This window comes from Xyrauchen texanus, chromosome 31, assembly GCF_025860055.1.
Source record: "Xyrauchen texanus isolate HMW12.3.18 chromosome 31, RBS_HiC_50CHRs, whole genome shotgun sequence".
Taxonomy (NCBI): domain Eukaryota; kingdom Metazoa; phylum Chordata; class Actinopteri; order Cypriniformes; family Catostomidae; genus Xyrauchen; species Xyrauchen texanus.
Window position 1 is genome coordinate 6,075,908 of NC_068306.1, and position 24,488 is coordinate 6,100,395.

The 24,488-nt window shown below is 42.0% G+C and overlaps 1 protein-coding gene across 1 annotated transcript; it reads right to left on the bottom strand.

Moving 5' to 3' along the window:
• Nucleotides 1–12,635: 12,635 nt before the first annotated feature.
• LOC127625258 (zinc finger protein 345-like) lies at nt 12,636–21,110 on the bottom strand. Its single transcript, XM_052100434.1, has 4 exons — nt 21,006–21,110; nt 20,401–20,562; nt 16,404–16,887; nt 12,636–15,782 (listed from the first exon to the last, which is right to left on the bottom strand). Exons 2-4 carry the CDS (start codon nt 20,560–20,562, stop codon nt 14,476–14,478), a joined length of 1,953 nt encoding a protein of 650 aa, XP_051956394.1. The 5' UTR covers nt 21,006–21,110; the 3' UTR covers nt 12,636–14,475.
• Nucleotides 21,111–24,488: the final 3,378 nt, after the last annotated feature.

The following is a 24,488-nucleotide window of genomic DNA, read 5'->3' on the forward strand; positions in this document are numbered from 1 at the left end:
CACAAAGTTTTCCTTAAAGTTTGCACTGGCAAACGGTTACAAACCATTAAAAGAAACTCAAATTCTGAAAAATAGACCTTCCTTTTGGCCAGATTTTTTCTTCTTCCCCAATTCGTATGCCGGGTACTGACAAACTGGTATGTTGGAAATAAAATGCTGAACCTTTAAGGACAACGGAGCACTTCTAAAATGACAATAAAAACAGGGATTGTCATGAAAATGTACAGCAACTGAAACATACTTGAAGGAATAAATTCATCATCTTCATCACTCGGTTGTTCCTCTACTTCGATTTCTCCTCTCATAGTTGTCGGGTTCCTGCTGTCCACCTGCTTCACTGACGTCTGCAGCATCTGCTGTTCTCCAGTTTGGATCACATTCACCTGCTCTCTCATGATGGATATCTGAACAAAAAAACATTATGATTATAATTAACTGACATTCATCAAAAAAATAATAATAATAATAATATTTTATATATATATATATATATATATATATATATATATATATATATATATATGGGTATGTATAGGTATGTATATTATTTGATTAATATTCAAGAACAGTTCTTTAAAACAAAATACAAATTTCTGAGATTAACCATTTCTCAACCAGCCCTTCTGGCAGCAACAATCATCCATACGATGATCTAATCAGCCAATCCTGTGGCAGTGCATAAAATCAGGCAGATACAGGTCAGGAAATTCAGTTAACGTTCACATCAACATCAATGCCATTCTGAGATGCTGGTTGGTGCCGTTTTGGCGTCATGAGGGGGACCTACACCATATTACGCAGGTGGTTTTAATGTTGTGGCCGATCGGTGTAATGCTTTAGTCTGGAAAGTGCAAATCAATCCCAGAACAACAGCAAAGAACATTTTGAAGATGCTGGAGGAAACAGGTAGACAAGTATCTATATCCACAGTAAAACAAGTGCTATAGCAACATAACATGAAAAGCTACTCAGCAAGGAAGAAGCCACTGCTCCAAAACTGCCATAAAAATGTATTTTGCAAAGTCTGCAAGTGCACGTGGGGACAAAGATCTTAATATTTGGAGAAATGTCCTCTGGTCTGATAAAACGAAATTGTAACCGTTTGGCCAAAATGACCATTGTTATGTTTGGAGGAAAAAGGGTGAGGCTTGAAAGAAAAAGAACACCATCCCAACTGTGAAGCATGGGGGTTGCAGTATCATGTAGCGGGGGTGCTTTGCTGCAGGACACACTCATTCCCCAGCACCTGATTGGAAAGCTGAACCTGCTGGGCCTGGACACCTCCCTCTGCAACTGGATCCTGGAGTTCCTGACTGGGAGACCTCAGTCAGTGTGGATCGGGAACAGCATCTCCACCACCACCAAACTGAGCACTGGGGCCCCCCAGGGCTGTGTGCTCAGTCCACTGCTGTTCACTCTGCTGACTCATGACTGTGCAGCAATGCACAGCTCCAACCACATCATCAAGTTTGCTGATGACACGACCGTGGTGGGTCTCATCAGCAAGAACGACGAGTCAGCATACAGAGAGGAGGTGCAGCGGCTAACGGACTGGTGTAGAACCAACAACCTGTCCCTGAATGTCGACAAAACAAAAGAGATCGCTGTTGACTTTTGGAGAGCACAAGGTGAACACTCTCCGCTGAACATCGACGGCTCCTCTGTGGAGATCGTCAACAGCACCAAATTACTTGGTGTTCACTTGGCGGAGAACCTCACCTGGTCCCTCAACATCAGCTCAATCACCAAGAAAGCCCAGCAGCCCTCTACTTTCTTCGAAGGCTGAGGAAAGCACATCTCCCACCCCCCATCCTCACTACATTCTATAGAGGGACTATTGAGAGCATCCCGAGCAGCTGCATCACTGCCTGTTTGGGACTTGCACCGTTTCGGACCACAAAGCCCTGCAGAGGATAGTGAGGACAGCTGAGAAGATCATCGGGGTCTCTCTTCCCTCCATCAAAGACATTTACAAAAAACACTGTATGCGCAAAGCAACCAGCATTGTGGACAACCCCACACACAAACTCTTTACGCTCCTGCCGTCTGGCAAGAGGTACCGAAGCATTTGGGCCCTCACGGCCAGACTGTGTAGCAGCTTCTTCCCCCAAGCCATCAGACTCCTCAATACTCAGAGACTGGTTTGACACACACACAAATGTGTCCTGAGTTGCACTTTAATTACTGTCACTTTATAACTGTCTGCTACCTCAATAACTGCTATGTGCATAGAACACTATCTCATAGTATGTTATGTTTACGTGTTTAGAAACTGTCATCTTTTTGCACTACTGTGTACTGGTCGGCACTGCACTGTCTCTCACTGTGCCTATTGTCCTGTTCATTGTCAGAAATTTCTTGTACTTTCCCAGATGGCACCATGAGGAAAAGCTAAAATAAATCACTCTCTCTACTATTATTCTGATATTTCACATTCATAAAAGTAGTGCTTCTAACTGACATAAGACAGGGAATGTTTTCTATGATTAAATGTCAGGAATTGTGAAAAACTGAGTTTAAATGTATTTGGCTAAGGTGTATGTACACTTCTGACTTTAACAACACTCCAAAGTAGAATGCAAATTGTATATGCTCGTGTTGTTTTGCACTTATAGTTCTACGTTGATGTGGTTTTTGCTCCCGGTGGGGGACGTGTGGAGTTGTGCGTGGATGCCATGGAGAATAGCGTGAGCCTCCACAAACTATATCTCCGATGTAACGCACTGAACAGTTGATAGTCTCAGGCGTGGAGGCAACTGAGATTTGCCCTCCGCCACCCGGATTTAGGAGAGTCTCTACGCGGATTGATATCAAAGTATCGATACTTCGGATACTGATGTGGTATCAAGAATATCAATCCTCACATAAATTTGTTTTATTCTGAAGTGAACTAGTGATCTTATAATTTACTACCCATTGATTTACTGTAGTAATATTGTATTAACCACGACTGTAGTAACCATGTTTATTTATTTTTTGGCAGTAAACAAGGTTTTGATACAATTAATCATGGTTTTGGTACAGCATCACTGTAGTATTCCTATTGCAACTTGGTTTGAGGTATAGTAACCATATACTAATAATATACAGTTCAGGTTTTATATGTTGCTTATACTTACTTTTAAAAGGTAAACAAAGCAGCCTAATAATGTTCTGCGTAGGCCTATAAATATATGAAAACAATGCAAGTTATAATTTAAGTTACTAATTTTATCCAAAGAATTTGTTAAAACTGTATTTATTAGGCGGTACCACACACAGTAACAGGCAAACCTTATTCCTGCGTTCGAATGCGGGATTCGAGCATGTTGTTTATTGTATGCAGCTCCATTTGAATGGAATCGACTACAAACAAAATTGAAATTACAAACTCTGGTGCCTATGGAACATTTCAAAACTATTATTCGGTCCATTGAAGAAGACTCAATGATGTGCAACTGTTTTTAAGTGTTGAAATGTTATATTTGTTGTTGATTTGTAATTTTGTGACTGTAACTGCTGTCCATTCTTGGCCAGGACACTCCTGTGAAAGAGATGTCTAATCTCAGAGAGATTATCCTGGTTAAATAAAAAATTAAATAAAAAAAATGTCCTCCAGAGATTCGCGCCAAATCTTTCAACAAAAGTCGGCGTGCACGCGCAGAATCCTCGTGCTTGTGCTACTCTAATAAAGGACGTTTTCGCTCTCGCATAATGCTGAAGTTTACCAGCATTGTACATTGATGTAACTAACAACCTTACATTCTAACCATGTCCACCTCTCGGGAATTTTTTTTTTACGCTCAAGTCACGTAAATAACATATTCTGGACTCCAAACAACGGTAACTTTCTCTGAAAAGGCGGCTAGTTTGCAGGTATTATTAACCTCACAAATGATGTTGAACACGTACCGTACTGAGCGCTCAAACTGGAAGATCTTCTTTCTTTCAGCTGGACACAGCAATGTAGAGCTGAGGATGATCTCTTCTTTTTAAATGAATGGGAGAAATTGGAACAATGGGTCGGTCTTCAAATACTTTTTGGGAAAATATGTCCTATTGGTTGGAATCAAAGATTCGATCACTGCCCACTTTTGCTAGGGAACATGTTATGTTTGGAATTATGTTGGAAGAGAAAAGAAATGAATTTCTTATTAATGTAATGTTGATACTGGGCAAATTTTTTATTCATAAGTCAAAACGTATGAAGACGAAACCTTATTTTTCTATATTTAAAAGAGACTTGATTTGTAATTTCTTTCCAGCTTTGGAATGTATAAAAAGTAAAAAGGCCCAGAAATTGGCTGGAATAATAAGAGACCTTGAGCTCTTAAAAGAGGAATAAAGAGACCCCTCTGTATTTGTATTTTATATATATATTTTTTTATTTTAACTAATATGTGCCTTGCCTAATACTTATTTATCTGTACTTACCAATGCCATTATAGATGTATATTCTGTTTTTTTGTTCTGTTCTTGTGTTCAATAAAAAAAAAAAAAAAAAAAATATTGGAACAATGGCTGTTGAAAGGAAGTCCTGCCTTACAGTTAAAAGAGCCAATCACCTTTTAGATACAGACATCACCTGTCAATCAACACACGCATGCGCGTTAGATATACAATATTTTCTTTTTTTAGCGTTATATAACTTATAGAAGCATAATTTATGATTCCAATATTTTTTTGCTGATTTGAAATATGTTCTTTGATCGTTATCAAATGGATAATTCCATTAAGTAAAGGTAAATTAATTTATGTGTGTGTGTATATATATATATATATATATATACATACACACACACACTGTATATGAACTTGTGTGTGATGTTTTTATATTTGATTCTTCTGGATTTATTCTGAAGAGGTACTGTCTAGTTACAATACCAACACAAAGCTAGTCGTTTTTATTAACAACTTTAAAACTTGTTGAAGTGCATGCCCCCCCCCCCCCAAAATTAGTTCACATTTACTATATAATCTAGTCATAAATGATTAATAATGTTGGCAAATAATGCAGTTGTATAATTTGTCAACATTATGAACAATGAGCATCAACAGATTTAAACTATGAAGGCAGAGAAACATTGCATCCTGTAACAATCTGCAGATGGATAACTTTGCTTTAAAAAGGGTATTAATACACTTTGGTGTTGTATTTTTACTGTTGATTATTAAAGATTATGATCGTTATGCCCACTCTACATGGGGATAACGACTAATGTGTGCTTAATATGTACATAGTCATAAATTACAACCTGAGGGCACTTTAGCCGCATCCTTAAGTGAGTGTTGTTTCGCGGTTAAACGCTGCACATGCCGCGATGCCCTCTGTCGGTAGGGAATAGTAAGATGGCCGCCAGAGCACTTCCGGTAGCTTCACCTACTGCTGGCAGTTTAGAATTCTATGAGCAATCCAGTTATATATATAGATCAGTGGTATTCACACATATACCTGATGCTATCTACCTTTACATTAGCGACAGTAACTCGGCTGTTAGCTGCATAGCTAATGTTACAGCCACATTCTACGTGTAACAAGCTAGGTAAACATAAATAGTAAAGCAATTATATATAATTAGTTGACTTACTTGTCCGAGGTTTGTAGGTGAGCCAAAGAGAGTTGGTACTGATCCAGACTTCAGTTTCAGACGTTTAGCATGCCCAGCTCTGAACTGACCCATGTTGTGAAAACAGTCGTCTGTGAAATGTTTGGCGCAGACATACAAAAATTTGGTGTGTTGTGTCGGTGCATTCCCAGAGTAAATGAAATTTATCCATTGATCCTTCTGGGGATTGGATGAAGGAAGTAAAAAAGACTTCTGTGATCATTTGTGCATTCAATTATTGAGCAACTTTTGTGCTTCGATCGGTCACACGCCATGATATCTCTCGAGGATAAACTAAAATCGCGCGCGTTCGTACTTCCTAGCTCTCCTTGCACTTCCTGCCCTCCATCTGAATTTCGCGCTCTCGCGATGCAGCAGCGTGACGTCACGTGAAACCAACCTATTCTCTGGGCGGGCAAAGCAGAGAAGGGGGAGGTAACCTTGGGAGATTCAAGATCAGCCCGTCTGAGATCTCATTTTCTTCTTCTTGTTTAATGGCGATTAACTCCTAAGGAGCATTATCGCCACCTACTGTACTGGATGGCAAATTAACCTTGGGTGATAAGTCTGAAGTTTAAAACGGTTTCCTCTTCATTCCTACAAATGGACCATTGACTAACTATCTATATCATCCCACATACATCACCATTATTTATAGTACCTGCAATAGAAGTTTCATTGAGTTTCATCCGGCGCTGCGTGTTCAGCACCTCCGTCCACACTCAGCCCCCATGGCGGGTTCAACTTTACAGACATATTATATTCTAAAACCCAAACCTGAATCATATATAAACGCAATTAGTGCTCTATATATCTGTCTGTTCAATAAACCTTTTCCTAGAATATCCTCATTCTTCATTCTATCTTCTCCATTCTTCAAATGATTGAATAATACACCCCGAAAAATATTATACTTACTACAAATAAATAAAACATGACATACATTTTCAGATACACCACACACATCACATAATCCATTCTCATGTAACCCCATAATTGCCAGTGTTGAGTTTAACCCTGTATGTCCCAGTCTTAACCTAGACAGCAATACCTCTTCTTTCCTATTTCCTCCCTGACAATTTATCCTCCCTACTGTCTGTGTGATACTATAACACCATCTCCCTTTGCTACTACTATCCCATCTAATTTGCCACTTATTCATTAACTTTCTCTTTAAAATCGATTTTGCCTCCTTTTTCCCCATAGGTACTCTAACATCCACCTCCCTCTTGTCTAGTGCTTTTTTTTGCTAGTTTATCAGCAACTTCATTACCAGATACCCCAACATGTGCTGGTACCCAACAAAAATACACCACTACTCCAACCTCTTTCAGTCTGTATAGAGATCTCATTTTCTCACAGGCGGAGAAAGATAGCCAAAACTCGGTTTCCGACTGAAATTTCTAGATACGAGGGGACCAAATACAGGCTAGGGGAACTAATATTAATGTTAAAAAACCTCAGAAAGTGAAAATTTCATGTCAGGGGACCTTTAACGATTAAATGTAATTATAAATTAAAACATGGAATTCAGAAAAAAAAAAAAATGGAAAACAACATTTGTAGGGAAAAAATTTTCAGTAGGGCCCTACTTAAACTTGAAGTCATTCTTACAAAATTGAGAAACATTTAAGGGAAACATGCATTTGCTTTAATGCATTATTTAAATTCATATTTCACTTTTGAACTAGTCTGAAAAAGAGTGATTAATAGCATGTAGCCCATTTTTGCTGTGGTATTTAAATTAGCATCGAAAATTGTAAAATTTTACTAGTATCAGTACTGAATATTGATATTTTAGCACTGTTACATCCCAATCAATGTCCATCCATCCATCCATCCATCGTCAACCGCTTATCCTGTGTACAGGGTCGCGGGGGGCTGGAGCCTATCCCAGCTAACATTGGGCGAAAGGTGGGGGACACCCTGGACAGGTCGCCAGTCCATCGCAGGGCCCCAATCAATGTAAAATGTAGAAATCAAATTGAAACCCAATTTAATGGCAGAACATAGCAAACATCCAGTATTTATTTGTGATTTTTGCTGTGCAAAAGGCAGCAGATTGTTATGCTTGAGTAACGAGGCTGATGAAGAGATGCGGATCCAAACGCAGTTTGAACTTTATTTAGTCAAGGAACACAAAGTAACAACCCACGATGGGGAAAAGAAACATAAACTAGTTAAGGAAACCACGGTAGACACAAACAGGGAACTCGGGAGGGAAAGATACACCGGGTTAACATCAAACAACGATAGACGAAGACTGAACAAAGACACAGGGTATAAATACATAAACAAGGGAAAAAGGGACCAATGAAAAAACAGAACTCAAACAAGATAACAAGGTGATTAACAGAAGTAAAAGGCAAACTAATGAGGACAGGTGAAAACAATGAACAGAGGAAACACGAACGCTAACAAAGAGACTATGGAGTTACATAAGGGACTAAAGTGAAAACTAAAAAATGCCAAAAGTGACAACAATGGTAAACAAAAGGGCAACAGTGAAACAAGACAGGGTATTCATAACAGAGCCCCCCCTCAAAGGATCGGCTTCCAGACGATCCTAGAAGACAAAGACAAAAGACAAAAAACCCACAGAGAACAAAATGATGGCACCGGGGGCAGACAGGCAGACCGGGGGCACAAGAACAAGGAGGCAGTCCAAGGGGCACAAAGGGCAGGCAGGAAGTCCGGGGGGGCCACGAGGGGAAATGAGACAGTCCACGGGGGCACAAAGGGAGATGAGACAGTCCACGGGGGGCACAAAGGGAGATGAGACAGTCCACGGGGGGCACAAGGGACAATTAGGCAGTCCATGGGGGCACAAAGGGACAGGTTTCGATGGTCTGGGAGCTGGCCACCGGGCAAGGGTAGGTGCAGGAGGCCTGGGAGCTGGCCACAGGGCAAGGATAGGTTTGGGGGACCTGGGAGGAGGCCACTGGACAGGGACTGGGTCAGGAGGCCTGGGGGGAGGCCTCAGGACGGGAACAGGGTCAGGAGGCCTGGGTGGAGGCCACCGGACAGGGACTGGGTCAGGGGGCCTGGGAAGAGGCCACGGGACTGGGACTGGGTCAGGAGGTCTGGGAAGAGGCCACAGGACAGAGGCTGGCAGAGCCGTGTGAGGTGGAGCCAAGGAGGACTTCGGAGGCGGAGCCGTAGAAGACTTGGGAGGCGGTGCCAAAGGAGGCTTAGGCAGGGCCGTGGCAGACTCAGGCGGTAAGGTCTTGGGCAAGTCAGGAGGCGGAACAGTGTTGGGCGGAGCCAAGGGAGGCGATGGTGTAGAAGGCTCAGAAGGCGGAGCCACTGGAGGTGGAGCCGAAGGTGGCGAGGGCGAAGAAGGCTCTGAAGACGGAGCCAATGGAGGCTTCGGAGGCGGAGCCGGGAGAGGCTCGGGGGGCTCCGGAGGTGGAATTGAAGGAGGTTCAGGAGGTGGAGCTGAAAGAGGCTCAGGAGGCGGAGCCGAGGTAGGCGGCACCGTGGGAGGCTTTTGGAGCGGAGACCAGGAAGATTCTGGAGGCTCTGGGGGCAGAGACGTAGGAGGCTCTGAGGGTGAAGCCGTCGAAGGCTTGAGTGGCTCGAGAGGCGGTGCCGGAGGAGGCTCGGGAGGCGGAGCCATAGGAGGCTCGGGAGGCTCTGAGGGCGGAGCCGTCGAAGGCTTGAGGTGCTCGAGCGGCGGAGCCGTAGGAGGCTCGGGAGGGCGATGCCGTCGAAGGCTTGAGTGGCTCGAGAGGGGGAGCCGTGGGAGGCTCGGGAGGCGGAGTCACAGGAGGCTCGGGAGGCTCTGAGGGCGGAGCCGTCAAAGGCTTGAGTGGATCGAGAGGCGGAGCAATAGGAGGCTCTGGAGGCGGAGCCATAGGAGGCTCTGGAGGTGGAGCCACAGGAGGCCCCGTAGGCGGAGCTGCAGGAGGCTCGAGAGGCTCTGGGGGCGGAGCCGTAGGAGGCTCAAGAGGCTCTGGGGGCGGAGCCGTAGGAGGCTCGGGGGGCGGAGTCCTGGAAGGCTCGAGAGGCGGAGCCCTGGAAGGCTCGAGAGGTTCGAGAGGCGGAGCCCTGGCAGGCTCGAGAGGCTTGAGGGGCGGAGCCCTGGCAGGCTCGAGAGGCTTGAGGGGCGGAGTCCTGGAAGGCTCGAGAGGCGGAGCCCTGGAAGGCTCGAGAGGTTCGAGAGGCGGAGCCCTGGCAGGCTCGAGAGGCTTGAGGGGCGGAGCCCTGGAAGGCTCGAGAGGCTTGAGGGGCGGAGCCCTGGAAGGCTCGAGAGGCTTGAGGGGCGGAGCCCTGGAAGGCTCGAGAGGCTTGAGAGGTGGAGCTCTGGGAGGTTCGAGAGGCTTGAGAGGCGGAGCCCTGGGAGGCTCGAGAGGCTCGAGAGGCGGAGCTCTGGGAAGCTCGGAGGGCGGAGCTCTGGAAAGCTCGGGAGGCTTGAGAGACGGAGCCCTGGGAGGCTCGAGAGGCTTGAGGGGCGGAGCCCTAGGAGGCTCGAGAGGCTTGAGGGGCGGAGCCCTAGGAGGCTTGAGAGGTGGAGCTCTGGAAAGCTCGGGAGGTGGAGCTCTGGAAAGCTCAGGAGGCGGAGCTCTGGAAAGCTCGGGAAACTCGGAAGGCGGAGCTCTGGAAAGCTCGGGAAACTCGGAAGGCGGAGCTCTGGAAAGCTCGGGAAACTCGGAAGGCGGAGCTCTGGAAGGCTCGGGAAACTCGGAAGGCGGAGCTCTGGAAAGCTCGGGAAACTCGGAAGGCGGAGCTCTGGAAAGCTCGGGAGGAGGAGCCCTAGAAGGCTCGAGAGACTTGGGAGGTGGAGCCCTGGAAGACTCGGGAGGAGGAGCCCTGGAAGACTCGAGAGGTGCTGGTTCTAGGATGGGCACGACCACTGGCGCTGGCTCTTGGACGGACCTGGCTACTGGCACTGGCTCTTGGACGGTCACGGCCACTGGCACTGGCTCTTGGACGGTCACGGCCACTGGCACTGGCTCTTGGACGGTCACGGCCACTGGCACTGGCTCTTGGACGGTCGAGGCTTCAGGCGCTGGCTCAGGGACGGTCGAGGCTTCAGGCGCTGGCTCAGGGACGGTCGAGGCTACAGGCGCTGGCTCAGGGACGGTCGAGGCTTCAGGCGCTGGCTCAGGGACGGTCGAGGCTTCAGGCGCTGGCTCAGGGACGGTCGAGGCTACAGGCGCTGGCTCAGGGACGGTCGAGGCTACAGGCGCTGGCTCAGGGACGGTCGAGGCTACAGGCGCTGGCTCAGGGACGGTCGAGGCTACAGGCGCTGGCTCAGGGACGGTCGAGGCTACAGGCGCTGGCTCAGGGACGGTCGAGGCTAACGGCACTGGCTCATTGACGTTTGAGGCTAACGGCACTGGCTCACTGACGCCTGAGGCTACAGGCACTGGCTCGGGACGGTCGAGGGCTCAGGCTCGCTCACAGTGACATGCGTGGGCTTTAGCTCGCTCACCGTGACATGCGTGGGCTCTGGCTCGCAGACCGGGCTGGCGCGGGCCGGGAGGCGGAAGCCCGTCTTCTCTCCTCCTCCGGGCAGACGCAGTGGGCCGCTGGCTCATGGAAGGCGACTGGCGTGGGGACGGGCTCGCTGACAGGTGGGGCTGGCGCGACAGGAAGCGCCAAGGACGACTGGGGAGTCACCACAGTGGGAGGAGAGGTGGAATCCTCCTCGGCGAAGACCACGGTGTAGGGTGAGCCGCAGACCAGTAAGGTCGCCTCCAGGAAGTCGTGGAGAGTCCAACCAAGCGTTGCCGGCGGCAAACGCTCCCTGAGCAAACTGTGTAAAGTGTCCCTGAAGAAGACCACCAGGGCTGAGTCCGGGAAGTCTGTGAATTTCGCCAGCGCGAGGAAGTCGCTGATGTGGCCTTCAACAGGGCGGCCCTCTTGTTTGAGGTTGAGCAACCGGCAGTTGGCCCGTATAACTGCTGGATCCATAGTTGGTCTATCGTTCTGTTATGCTTGAGTAACGAGGCTGACGAAGAGATGCGGATCCAAACGCAGTTTGAACTTTATTTAGTCAAGGAACACAAAGTAACAACCCACGATGGGGAAAAGAAACATAAACTAGTTAAGGAAACCACGGTAGACACAAACAGGGAACTCGGGAGGAAAGATACACCGGGTTAACATCAAACAACGATAGACGAAGACTGAACAAAGACACAGGGTATAAATACATAAACAAGGGAAAAAGGGACCAATGAACAAACAGAACTCAAACAAGATAACAAGGTGATTAACAGAAGTAAAAGGCAAACTAATGAGGACAGGTGAAAACAATGAACAGAGGAAACACGAACGCTAACAAAGAGACTATGGAGTTACATAAGGGACTAAAGTGAAAACTAAAAAATGCCAAAAGTGACAACAATGGTAAACAAAAGGGCAACAGTGAAACAAGACAGGGTATTCATAACACAGATATACACAGTATATAAAATCATATATAATATACTATGTGTGTATCTATATATCTATTTTAATATTCGTTTTTATATATTATTTCATGCAATATAGTATGCAAGCTATACATTTTATTTTAGTATTTATCCTTTTAATCACATTTTAGCATTTGTTCAAATTTCATTTTTAATGATACTGTGTTTTAAATTTCATACAACTTAACAAAATATTCACAATATTGGAACCTAATGAAAATAGAATTAATAGTTATATTACTATTTTATAATTATATTATAAAAATAATAATTGAAGTGCTACTATATCAAAACAACTTTAAAAAAATAAAAACATTTTTTTTTACCAAACCCTTGCATAGATGCGGCACAAGTAAAATTATTTAATAGTTGTGAACACATTAACACAGAGTAGTTGCATGGTGGTTTTCCCTCATCACCAACTGACTGTAAATAACAGAAACGATTTGAAAAGAGACATAAAATGGGGTGTCTGGATCTCGTCTTTGGATTTCACAGAACGAAGCAAAAGGAAACTTTTACTTGTATAATGTGTATTGACTTGCTTGTAGAAATATTTATTGTACATGAAGAAAACGCTGGATTTTCGTGAATAAAATATAATTAAACGAGATATTTGCATATGGTAATAGAAGTTTTATTGATATTTGCCTTTTAGCATTAGAAAAGTTACAGGAAACTTTTAAGGAGAGACAAAACAAGCTTTAGAGGAAGATAAATTAGTGCTCTACAGAATGCTGGCTCTGCTGAAGTTTTGTTTATTACATCTGTTTAAACGAGATATGCACATATTTGCAGACAGTATATGATATTCTTTACAGGGAACTAGGGGCCTGGGTAGCTCAGCGAGTAAAGATGCTGACTACCAAACCTAGAGTTCATGAGTTCGAATCCCAGGGCGTGCTGGGTGAATCCAACCAGGTCTCCTAATCAACCAAAATGGCCCGGTTGCTAGGGTGGGTAGAGTCACATTGGATTGGGTTGGAGGTCCACCCTCCATAGTCTCGCAAAATCCTGTGGGAAACACTGCCACCGGTGTGCATAATGACAACAATTAATAACACACACACACACACACACACACGTGTAGCATCCTACGTTGTATTCTACATCATGTTCAGGTTTGTGATGATGCAAGTTGATGACATAAAAGCACCAGGGTTCGAAAGAATCATACGAGAGTCTGAAACCAGACTCCTTCCTGCCCACAATCCACTGTGCTTTTTAATGTTTAATAATAAAAAGGTTCCTTATCAACCTGCCATTATTATACAGACCAAAGAAAACTGCACTTGTCAAGGCACTTCACAGGAACTTTAAAACAGACATTTTTCTCTAGGAACATCAGTCAAAATCAACAAACTCGATCAATTAAGGTTACAAAAACATTCCATGTCTATTTTTCTTACTTATTTTTTATAAACATCCTGTACTAATAATCATGCACTAGCCCATAAACAATAATGAACATTTAGTGTTAATTACGTTTTTATAGCCTACGTATTAATCATTATTATTCAACAAATGAAGTTAAAGACCAGATCATGTATGTGCTGATGGGGGACGTTTCCATGTTTTCACATTTGTCTTTTTATGCCCTCGTCTTAATTTAGAACACTTGATTAATCAAAATGATAAAATATGATGAAGATTAAAAGCATGGATGGAGATAGTTAACTAGTACAGATATACTGTAGATACAGCACTCCCCACGAGGTGTCAGCAATTGTTTATATTTAACCTCCAGAGGGGGCGGACGTGCTATGCTAACCCCCCAATGCTGCCTAGAGTAAAATATTGTTTTTGATATTTGTCGATAACAACAGTCCAAAAACAATTATCGGGTTTGACTATTATTGTACTGGATATATCAGTCCACCTCGAATCCTTGTTGTAAGAGTTATTTACTGGTTATAAGCTTCTTCCATTTAACTAATAAGCTTTTTCGTTTAAACAGGAAGTTAAAAACGTATTTTATTTCTATCAAGACAGAAAGGTATATTATAATTACTTAAGTTGTCTATACAGCAAATGAGCAATGTCAGTGCACTATCAATGGAGTATTATTTTTTGATGAACTTGCAGGACAATATATAGTATATATTCTATCAAGCCTGATACTCAGAGCCACACCACTGATGATCGGATGCACTGTAGCGCACAATGTTAAAGGCACCTCAGTCTAATGTTCTTCAATGCTTCCGCAATGTACAGGGAAACCTCATCACATTGATACATTCAATACTGGTATTGTGAGATTACTAAGGGATTTTACATTTAGTTTTATTTTATTTTATTATTTTATTTTTTAAATACTTAAATGCATGACCAGAATGGCACCTTCAGATTTGAAAAGGGGGGCTCAAGACCCTGCTACCCCACCTCTGAGCACACCAATGACTTGAAGCATTGTACCTAAAGGAGGACTCCTCTCTGTGATGATTTTGGGCAGAATATTTTCACAAGAGTCAGTAGATTGCTTGTTGTGCTGAATCTTTTTCATCATGGAGAGCAGGTTTCTCTCCAGTATGGATTCTCTCATGTTTTTTCAGGCATTCTAACCAAGTGAAACTTTTTTCACAGTGTGAGCACTTGTAAGGTTTCTCTCCAGTATGAATTCTCTCGTGTCTTTTCAGGCATTCTGACCAATTGAAACTCTTCTCACAGTGTGAGCACTTGTAAAGTTTCTCTCCAGTATGGATTGTCTCGTGATTTTTCAGGCATTTTGACCAACTGAAACTCTTTCCACAGTGTGAGCACTTGAAAGGTTTCTCTCCAGTATGAATCCTCTCATGTGTTTTCAGGTTTTGTGACCGATGGAAACACTTTCCACAGTGTGAACACTTGTAAGGTTTTTCTCCAGTATGGATTCTTTGGTGCACTGTCAAGTCACTGGCTCTAACAAAGGTCTTCCCACATTCAAAGCACATATGAACCTCAGAACAGGTATGTCTTTTTTGGTGCTCTTTCAAATAGGACAGGCATGCAAAACTCTTTCCACAAAAAGAACACTTGTAAAGCTTTTCACGTGTGTGCATTTTCAAAAGTGTTTTCTGGGCTGAAGTCACAACAATAGTTTTATCACACTTATATTCAAATGGCCTTTCTCCAGAGTGAGAGCGGAGATGCTTCTTGAAATAGTGTGCATCTGTGAATCCTTTTCCACACTGATGGCACGTGTAAGGCTTCTCTCCTGTGTGAATTCTGGTGTGGGAATTAAGATGTTCTTTTTGTTTAAAAGCTTTTCCACACTGATGACATGTGTAAGGCCTCTCTCCAGTGTGAATTGCTGTGTGCTTTTTAAGGTTTCTTTTATCTCCAAAACATTTTCCACACTGATGGCACATGTAAGGCCTCTCTCCTGTGTGAATTGCTGTGTGCTTTTTAAGATTTCTTTTACCTCCAAAACATTTTCCACACTGATGGCACTTGTAAGGCCTCTCTCCTGTGTGAATTCTTGTGTGGGAATTAAGATTTTGTTTACATTTAAAAGCTTTTCCACACTGATGGCATGTGTAAGGTCTCTCTCCAGTGTGAACTTTTGTGTGCTTTTTAAGGTTTCCTTTATCTCCAAAACATTTTCCACACTTATGGCACTTGTAAGGCTTCTCTCCAGTGTGAACTCCCATGTGTAAATTAAGCTTGCTTTTAAATGCAAAATTCTTTCCACACTGAGAGCAGGGGAAATCATTCTTGGCTGCTCTTCTTTGGGGCTTTTTTAGTGAGAAGTTCTTCTTATTCAGCTTTTGACGCTGCTCATTTTCGTCCATCAAGTCTGAAACACATTAAGTTGACAACAATTGCTTTGAATTGATTTTAATAACAAATGTAAAATAAATCAAACTGAACACAAATTATAAGCAGAACACAACAAACCAGTATTTATTTGTAATTTTTCCTGTCGAAAGCCCGGTATACATTTATACCTTCAATACTGGCCAATAACTGCATTTCATGATTTTAGTCATGTAGACTGAATGTGAACCAGAGTCTAAAGAAATTTGTGATGAGGTTGAGTACATGACAATTTTCATATTTGGTTGAACATTTACTTAAATGCCCTAATTTTAAATTACACCCCACCGCTGAGCCAATGTTGTTGTGTATGGATGGACGGGTTACTCAAAACAAAGGTGCGACACAATGCTTACAGTTTGAGAAAACAAACCAATAAATTACTTATCCAAAGTCACTGCCTCTTCAGAAATGTTATGACTTTGTAAAAATTTAACTTTACTTTTTAAAAAGACAACTGAGGACTTCTAAAATGACAATAAAAACAGCTGGGAACTATTTAGGCCGACTTTTAAATGACAAAACCGTCTTTCTTGTAACAGATAATTTTTATGACAGCAAATTTTCATAATAATGTAAAACAATATTAAAAGAAACATACCAGAAGGAATAAAATCATTATCATCTTCATCACTCTGTTCTTCCTCTGCTGCAGTTTCTCCTCTCATCTCCTCTTGCATCACTTCAATCTTCACTGGTGTCTGTAGCATCTGAAGTTCATCATCATCTTCTTCATCACTCTGTTGTTCCTCTGCTGTGATTTCTTCTTTTATCTCCTCCTGCTTCACTTCAATCTTCACTGGTGTCTGCAGCATCTGCTGTTCTCCAGCGTTACAGACAGAAGTCAGAGACTCTGTGGAGGTTTGATCACCCTGATTACTGTCACACACACTCTCTTGAGCATCAGTAGAACAGAGTAAAGTGAGCTGTGAGTCCTGTGTGTCGCTGGATCTCTGTTCAGAGAGTTTGTCCAGCAGCTGCTGTGGTGTGGACTGATCTCTGCAGCTCCACACTGAATCCTGACATTCTGTGGAGGTCCCATCAGTCACACACACTGAAGATTGACAGGAAACCTTTTCCAGCTCCTGACAAACACAACACAATCACATCTGCAGCGTTCATCACTTTCACTTTATATAAAAAGTTTCTTGAGACATTGGACAAAACAGGCCACAGAACTGAAGAAATAAGTTAATGTACCAAGAAATTATATTTTCTGTTGTTACTGTCGGATACAAAAACCACAATAGATTTGAAATTAAGCAATCAAGATGTACTTGTGGCGCAGAATGTCAGCTTCAAAATGAGGGTATTTTGGTGATTATTTCTGGAAATTAGGTGAATAATTTATGCACTATTTACAGCACTATTTATATGTAGTCCAAAAATAATTGAACAATTGGCCAAGAAGCTGTTCTAGGCCAGGTGTGGGATATTCCCAGGTCATTTCATTATTAATTAAGCAGTTGGAGTATCTGGAGTTAATTCTAGATGTGGAATTATAAATATACATATAACATAACAGTTCAAATTTATTCCATGATTCCTGATAATATCTCCCAGGTGAAGCATGTATAAGGAGAAAAGCAGAGGCCCTAAAACTGATCCCTGTGGCACTCCATACTTTTGTTTGATTTGACAATTCCTTGTTTACACATAAAAGGTAGTAGAGGTCTGATAAATAGGACCTAAACTATGCTAATGATCTAGCCTATTCAAGAGAATGTTGTGATCTATCATGTCGAATGCAGCACTAAGATCTAAAAGCACTAGAAGAGAAATGCAGCCACGATCAGATAAGAGCAAGTTATTTGTAACTCTGATAAGTGCAGTCTCTGTACTGTGATGGGGCCTAAATCCTGACTGAAATTGTTCATATATACCTTTTCTCTGTAGAAATTAACATAGTTGGGAGGACACTACCTTTTCTAGTATTTTCGACATAAATGGTAGATTTGAAATTGGTCTATAATTAGCCAGTTCTGCAGGATCAAGCTGTGACTTCTTAATAAGCGGTTTGATAACTGCCATTTGAAAGTTTCTTGGGACTAGGGCTGGGATAAACGATTATTTTTTAAACGATTAATCTAGCGATATATTTTTTCGATGCATCGATTAATCTAACGATTCTTTTTTTCAGTCCGATTCGATTTCGATTCGATTAATCGACTTGTGACAACACCGGTAATACCGGTTTCATCGGGGGTGGGGGTGTATAAAATGTTTAAAAAAAAACATTTGCCGGGAGTTTGATTGACTGGCGATCTGATCAATCAATCATAATACGCCATTTTTGTCCGACAAAGTAGTCAGGAGAGAGAAGATTAACGTCGGTGGATTTGAATTTGAATAATGGATTGTAGGCTACTGTACTGACATCTTTCCGCGGATAAAACAACAGTCCTTCTGATGTAGGCTACATTCATGTTTAGCCTATTTGATGCTATAAATTAACCAAGGAAAAGATGATTGGTTCACGAGCAGCTTTAACTGAAGCAATCTGTCACGACACATTAAAGAGCCACAAAATAGTAGGCCTATTTATGGTTTAATTTTCTTTGAATGACCAAATTTGAAAGTTGAGACTTTATTAAATGTTACCTGCTTGGTCCTGTCTGTCAGCGTTGTCAGTGTCCTCTATGTATTTTTCACGACATTCATTCATAGCTATAAGCGCATTATTAATAGCTATAAGCTTAAAAATTTAGGTGTCGACAACGTATTATAGCCTACTCCAACATCGAGTGCAAAGTGGGGAGTTGAAAAAAACTTACGGTGCTCTGTCATCTGCAGCTGCAACCGGGTGGCGCCTCTTCAGATGCTGGTGCATTGCCGTGGTGCTAGAATGGAAGGCCATCTCCATTTTGCAAAGACGACATATCACGGAATTGTTTCCTTTTAAATTAAAGAATTCCCATACTTTAGAGGAACGAGTGCATGCCGCCTTGCACTTCTGATAGTCTGAGGAGCCACTCGTGTTACTACTACTCGCCAGCGCCGCCATCTTTGTTTTGGATCCGACGAATCGACGTGCATATTTTGCGTCGACGTATTTGTATGTGAGACAATTCTGGAAGATCATTAGTGAAGCTATCCTTAGTGGCGAAAGAATCTACCTGAACAATAGCATGGTGTAGATTGAGTGACATTAGCTGATCACAGCAAATGGAGGTAATGATCTGAGATGTCATCGCTCTGCGGTATTATATAGCATCAACAATATTCTACCTATAAACATCAACTCCATATGACAGAATTAAATCTAGTGTATGATTATGTCAATGAGTTGGTCCTGTCACATTTTGTTTGACCCCATGAGTGTTGAGAATATCGATAAATGCTAATCCCAATGTATAATTTTCATTATCTATGTAAATGTTGAAGTCACCAACAATTAAAGCTCTACAGTAACTACAAGATCTGATGGTATTTTCAAATTCAATAAGGAAATCTAAATACGGACCGGGTGATCTACATACTGTAGCAAGGGCAAAAGACGACAAATATTTTTTATTTATTTCTGATAGTTTCACATGAAGCATTATTTATTTTAATTTTTTTCTCCCCCTTTTGGAATGCCCAATTCCCAGTGCACTCTAGTCCTCGTGTTGGTATACTGACACACCTCAGTCCTTGTGGCAGAGGATGAATCTCAGTTGCCTCCGCTTCTGAGACCATCAATCCACGCATCTTATCACGTGGCTTGTTGAGTGCGTTACCAAGGAGACTTAGCGGGTGAAGAAGCTCCACGCTATTCTCCACGGCATCCACGCACAACTCACCATGTGAATATATGCATTCACATATAACTACATGTTAATATTTCGGCATGAATATCATGGCACCAGGATGTAGAATTACATACTAGTGACTTCATTACATGATTACGTAAAAGGACAGCTGAATTGTTTTGTTTTTTGTTTTTACTGTTTCATTGAAAAAACACGTCCAGAAGTATGAATGAATGGGACTTCCCATCACTCATTTTTTAAGTCTGGAGCACAGAGTGATGATGCTCCGATTGTGGAAAATGATGATGCCATTCTAATTCAGTAAGTTTCTGCATATTTCCTTTTACTAAATGTGTGCAATGTTTTCTCATTTAGAAAATAAAAATGTAATGCATGTAAAAGCACTTATAACAGCTTTCTGTACCCCTGACATCATGTGGTTAACATTTGCCTTTTGGAATCCCCAGGTGGTCATTTTTGGGAATATGTCTAGGCAGACAAAAAAATCTTGCAGCCTAATATTGAAAAATAACTTATTGGGACTTCTGGGTTTGAGACCAATGATGCTATTTAAATGTTAATTTGTCCAATTACTTTTAAGTCCCTTAAAAATTGGGTGCTATGTATAAAAAAAGCAGCAAATGCTAAACACACCCAATTTGAATGTAATTCCCTGTCAAATTAGCTGCCAGTCTGAAATCTCGATTGCTTCATTTCAAATCCATTGTTGTGGCGTACAGAGCCAAAACATAGCTGCATGACATCATTTGAAAGCTTACAGTCTTACAAAAAAAACAAAAAGATTATACACAATTAGAAAACAATCAGACACAGCGATTCAGGTAAAGGATGAAATTAATGTTTAACCTGTAACTTGTCATCTCTCTCCATCAGTTTTGTCTTCAGTGACGTCACCTCTTTCTTCAGCTGAGAGATTTTTGTGATGAAATCATCAATATCCAGCATGGACAGATCAGTTCCTACTGATTTACAGCAGATCACATCCACCTGCTCTCTCATGATGAACATCTGAACATAAAACCATCCTCATTATAATGGACTGACATTCATCACACTCAATAAGATTATTATATGATTATTCACACAAGAAAATTCTGAGATGGTATTAATATAAATATGTGTTTCGTTTTCCTGACTGCAAGAATATTATCAGCTATCATAACAGGCTAATATGATACAATATATTATCATCTACTGTGAACTAATTTACAATCAGCTGCTGTATTTAAAGAGCTCATATCAGACATTAAACGTGATATTCTCATATTGGTGCTCGTTTTTACTGGAACTGAATATTTTAAAGCGTTCATCACAAAATAATGCTTCATAAGCTTTGTTCATTTTAAACGGCACAGAGAGAAAAACAACATGCATAGAAAATAAATAAACATAGATATTCATTTGCATAAAACATAAATACATAAATGATGTAAAACACATTAAACACGTACCTAAGAGCTCAAAACGTCAACAACTCTTGTTTAATCTCGTGTTTTATTGGTTGGAAAAATAACTCCGTTTCTGTCATCTACTGTGTCGTGTTCAGAAGGGATCCCTCTCGCGTGTTCTCGCGCATGCGCATTCTATTATGATGCTGTGACGCTTTTCCCGCTCGCCTCAGAGTATTAATAGACTTGTTTGAGATGCCAAACGCTTCGCTTTGAAAGTAGACGAGAACAGACGGCTGCAGTCAGGTGAGGAGTGAAATAAGTGCTGTCAAGTCGGACAATTCTCACTTCTCGTACTGGTTCAGACGCCTTCCAGATCAAAGGCAGATATCGCGGGATTCACGTTCGTGCGCTGTTGCTGATAAAGTGGATATTATTTAAATTCTGTTGCCTTAAACTGAAAATACACTGTAGGCCTACCTGTTATTTATCGCCAATAAGACGTGTTTCTCGATCAATTTTAGTTTAATAAAGACACGTATTTTTAGATATTTCCTAAACTATCATTTATCGCACCGTCAGAGTGTTGGGAATATTCACGTAGGAATACGTATTTTCATATTCAGAAAGTATTTTCATATTCATTTCGATTTATATGGATATGCCTCTAAGTAAGAATGGGTTTTTTGAATTAAATACAGTGTCCAAATTCAATTAATTGATAACCTATTATTGTCTGCAAGACATAATATGGCAGGAGTACATAACATTTTATTAGGTGGTAAAGAACCAATAATCCGCTCAGCAGTCCGGACTATTCTTTGAAGTCTTCTGATGTCTGACTTGGTAGATGAACCAAACTTGACCGTTATTGAAGAGCAGATGACAGACTCAATGACTGCTGAGTAGAACTAGATCAGCAGCACCTGTACAACCTCTGCTTGACCCTTTTCATAATGGAGTCAGTGTGGTTCTCCTACTTCAGGTCTTGTGAGATGGTAGTGCCCATGGTAGTGAAACTGAATGACTCCACTGCTACCACAGTGCTGTTTAGAATGGTGAGCGGGGTCGATGCTGGGGAGTTCTTCCCAAAGTCCACTATCATCTCCCCTGTTTTGTGTGTGTTGAGCTCCAGGTTGTTTTGACTGCACCAGTGAGCCAGCCATTAAACCTCCCTTCTGTATACAGACTTTCATTATCTTGGATGAGGCCGGTGACTGTACTTTCATTTGCAAACTTCAGGAGCTTGACAGAGGGGTCCTTGGCAGTGCAGTCATTTGTGTACAGGGAGAAGAGTAGTGGGGAGAGCACACATCCCTGGGGTTACCAGTGCTGATTGTACATGTGCTGGAAGTGAATTTACCCATTCTCACTAACTAACACTAGGTTTGAAGAAGATGAACCAGACAGTGATCAGAATCCCAAAGCTGCTCAAGGGACCAGATGATATGCATCCTTTTAATGCGTTGTAACAGTGATCCAGCATATTTTTGTCTTATACCTAATGCCTAAATACTTAATGCCTTGCTTGGGCTATTGAAAGGCACCAGGTTGTAAAGTCATTGCAGGGCAATAATCTGTCAGAGCAAGAGCTTCCGGTTTAGAACAATTCACCCTGTATCCTGAAAATTTGGAGAAGGAATTAATAATTTTATGGAGGCTAGACAAATAATAAAATATCATCTGTGTAGAGTAGAAGTTAATGCACCACACCTCCTGCAACAACACCAGAAAATTGTCCCTTTTTTCTTATTGTGGCTGCTAATGGTTCCAAGGCAAGACAGAACAATAAAAGGGAGTGAGGACAGCCTTGCCGGACTCTCCTACCAAGAGAAAATTATCTGAAATTAATCCATTCGTTTGCACTGCTGCTAATGGTTGTTTATAAAGTAACTTAATCCACCCCATAAGTGTTGACACCTGTAAATTTACAAAATCTTAAAAGATAATCCCATTCCACCCTATCATACGCCTTCTTGGCATCAAGTGAGATGGCAGCATCAGGGTCTGATCATTTGCTACTGACAACTTATTTATAAATGTCTAATATTATCAGAAGAAATACTAACTAAGAATAAACCCCTTTTGGTCTCTATATTTAATAAATGTTGCTGTACTTAATAGATTAGCCTACATTTTCGACAATATTTTTATATCTAACTGGATCAGGGAAATTGGATGCTAACTTTTAAATTAAATTGGATACTTATCTTTTTTTTCTTATTAACATTTTTGATTGATTCCAACAGAAGACAGCAATAGATTTAACAAACAGAATTATACATATGAAATCAACTTATTACCATTCAAAGTGGCCACCCTTTGCCTAGATTTAGCAGAAATGTACTCTTGGCATTTTCTCAACCAACTTCTTGAGGCATCACCCTGGGATGCTTTTTAAACAGTATTGAAGGAGTTCCCATCTATATGCTGGGTAATTCGTGGCTTTTTTCTTAATTATTCGGTCCAAGTCATCCATTTCAAAAATGTAATTAATACAAAAAAATTATATAAACAAATATATTTTTGTCTACAAAATTAATTTCAAACATTTAAGCATACACCTTTAGATCAAAAGGTTTTTAAGATCATGAGAAACATTTCAGGAAAGTGACCCCAAACTATTGAACCTGTTTTTTTAACTGTCTGCCAATCATCATGCTGGTTAGGACCCAGCTTTTTATATAAACTTAGCAAAAAAAGAAACGTCCCTTTTTCAGGACACTGTATTTTAAAGATAATTTTGTAAAAATCCAAATAATTTGCTTGTTAAATGAACCATAATCAATAAATGAACATGCACTTGTGGAACGGTTGTTAAGGAACTAACATGGACGCATGAGGACTGCAGATGTGGCCAGTGCAATAAATTGCAATGTCTGTACTGTGAGACGCCAGAGACAGCACTACAGGGAGACAGGAAAGACAGCTGCTCATCCTGGCTGTGGCAGACCACATGTAACAACACCTGCACAGGATCGGCTCATCCGAATATCACACCTGCGGGACAGGTACAAGATGGCAACAACAACTGCCTGAGTTACACCAGGTATGCACAATCCCTCCATTAGTGCTCAGACTGTCTGCAATAGGTTGAGAGAGGCTGGTTTGTCACAACATCCATTGGACTGAGCTTGTTGTCATTGCAGTCAATCTCAACACTGTGAGTTACAGTGAAGACTCCCTCATGTGGTACACTTCATGCAGGTCCATCCAGACATGACCCCCCAGTGTGACAATGCCACCCAGCCATACTGCTCATTCTGTGCGTGATTTCCTGCAAGACAGGAATGTTCGTGTTCTGTCATAGCCAGCGAAGAGCCTGGATCTCAATCCCATTGAGCATGTCAGGGACCTGTTGGATTGGAGGGTGAGGGCTAGGGCCATTCCCCTCCAGAAATGTCCAGGAACTTGCAAGTGCCTTGGTGGAAGAGTGGGGTAACATCTCACAACCAGAACTGGCAAATCTGGTGTAGTCCATGAGGAGGAGATGCACTGCAATACTTAATGCAGCTGGTGGCCACACAAGATACTGCCTGTTACTTT

Coding starts and splice junctions, on each gene's coding strand:
- LOC127625258 (XM_052100434.1), bottom strand. CDS start 20,562: ATGTTCATCATGAGAGAGCAGGTGGATGTGATCTGCTGTAAATCAGTA. Junction 16,888..20,400: donor AGAGAGATGACAAGTTACAG/GTTAAACATTAA, acceptor TGTGTTTGTCAG/GAGCTGGAAAAGGTTTCCTG. Junction 15,783..16,403: donor TAATGATTTTATTCCTTCTG/GTATGTTTCTTT, acceptor AATGTGTTTCAG/ACTTGATGGACGAAAATGAG.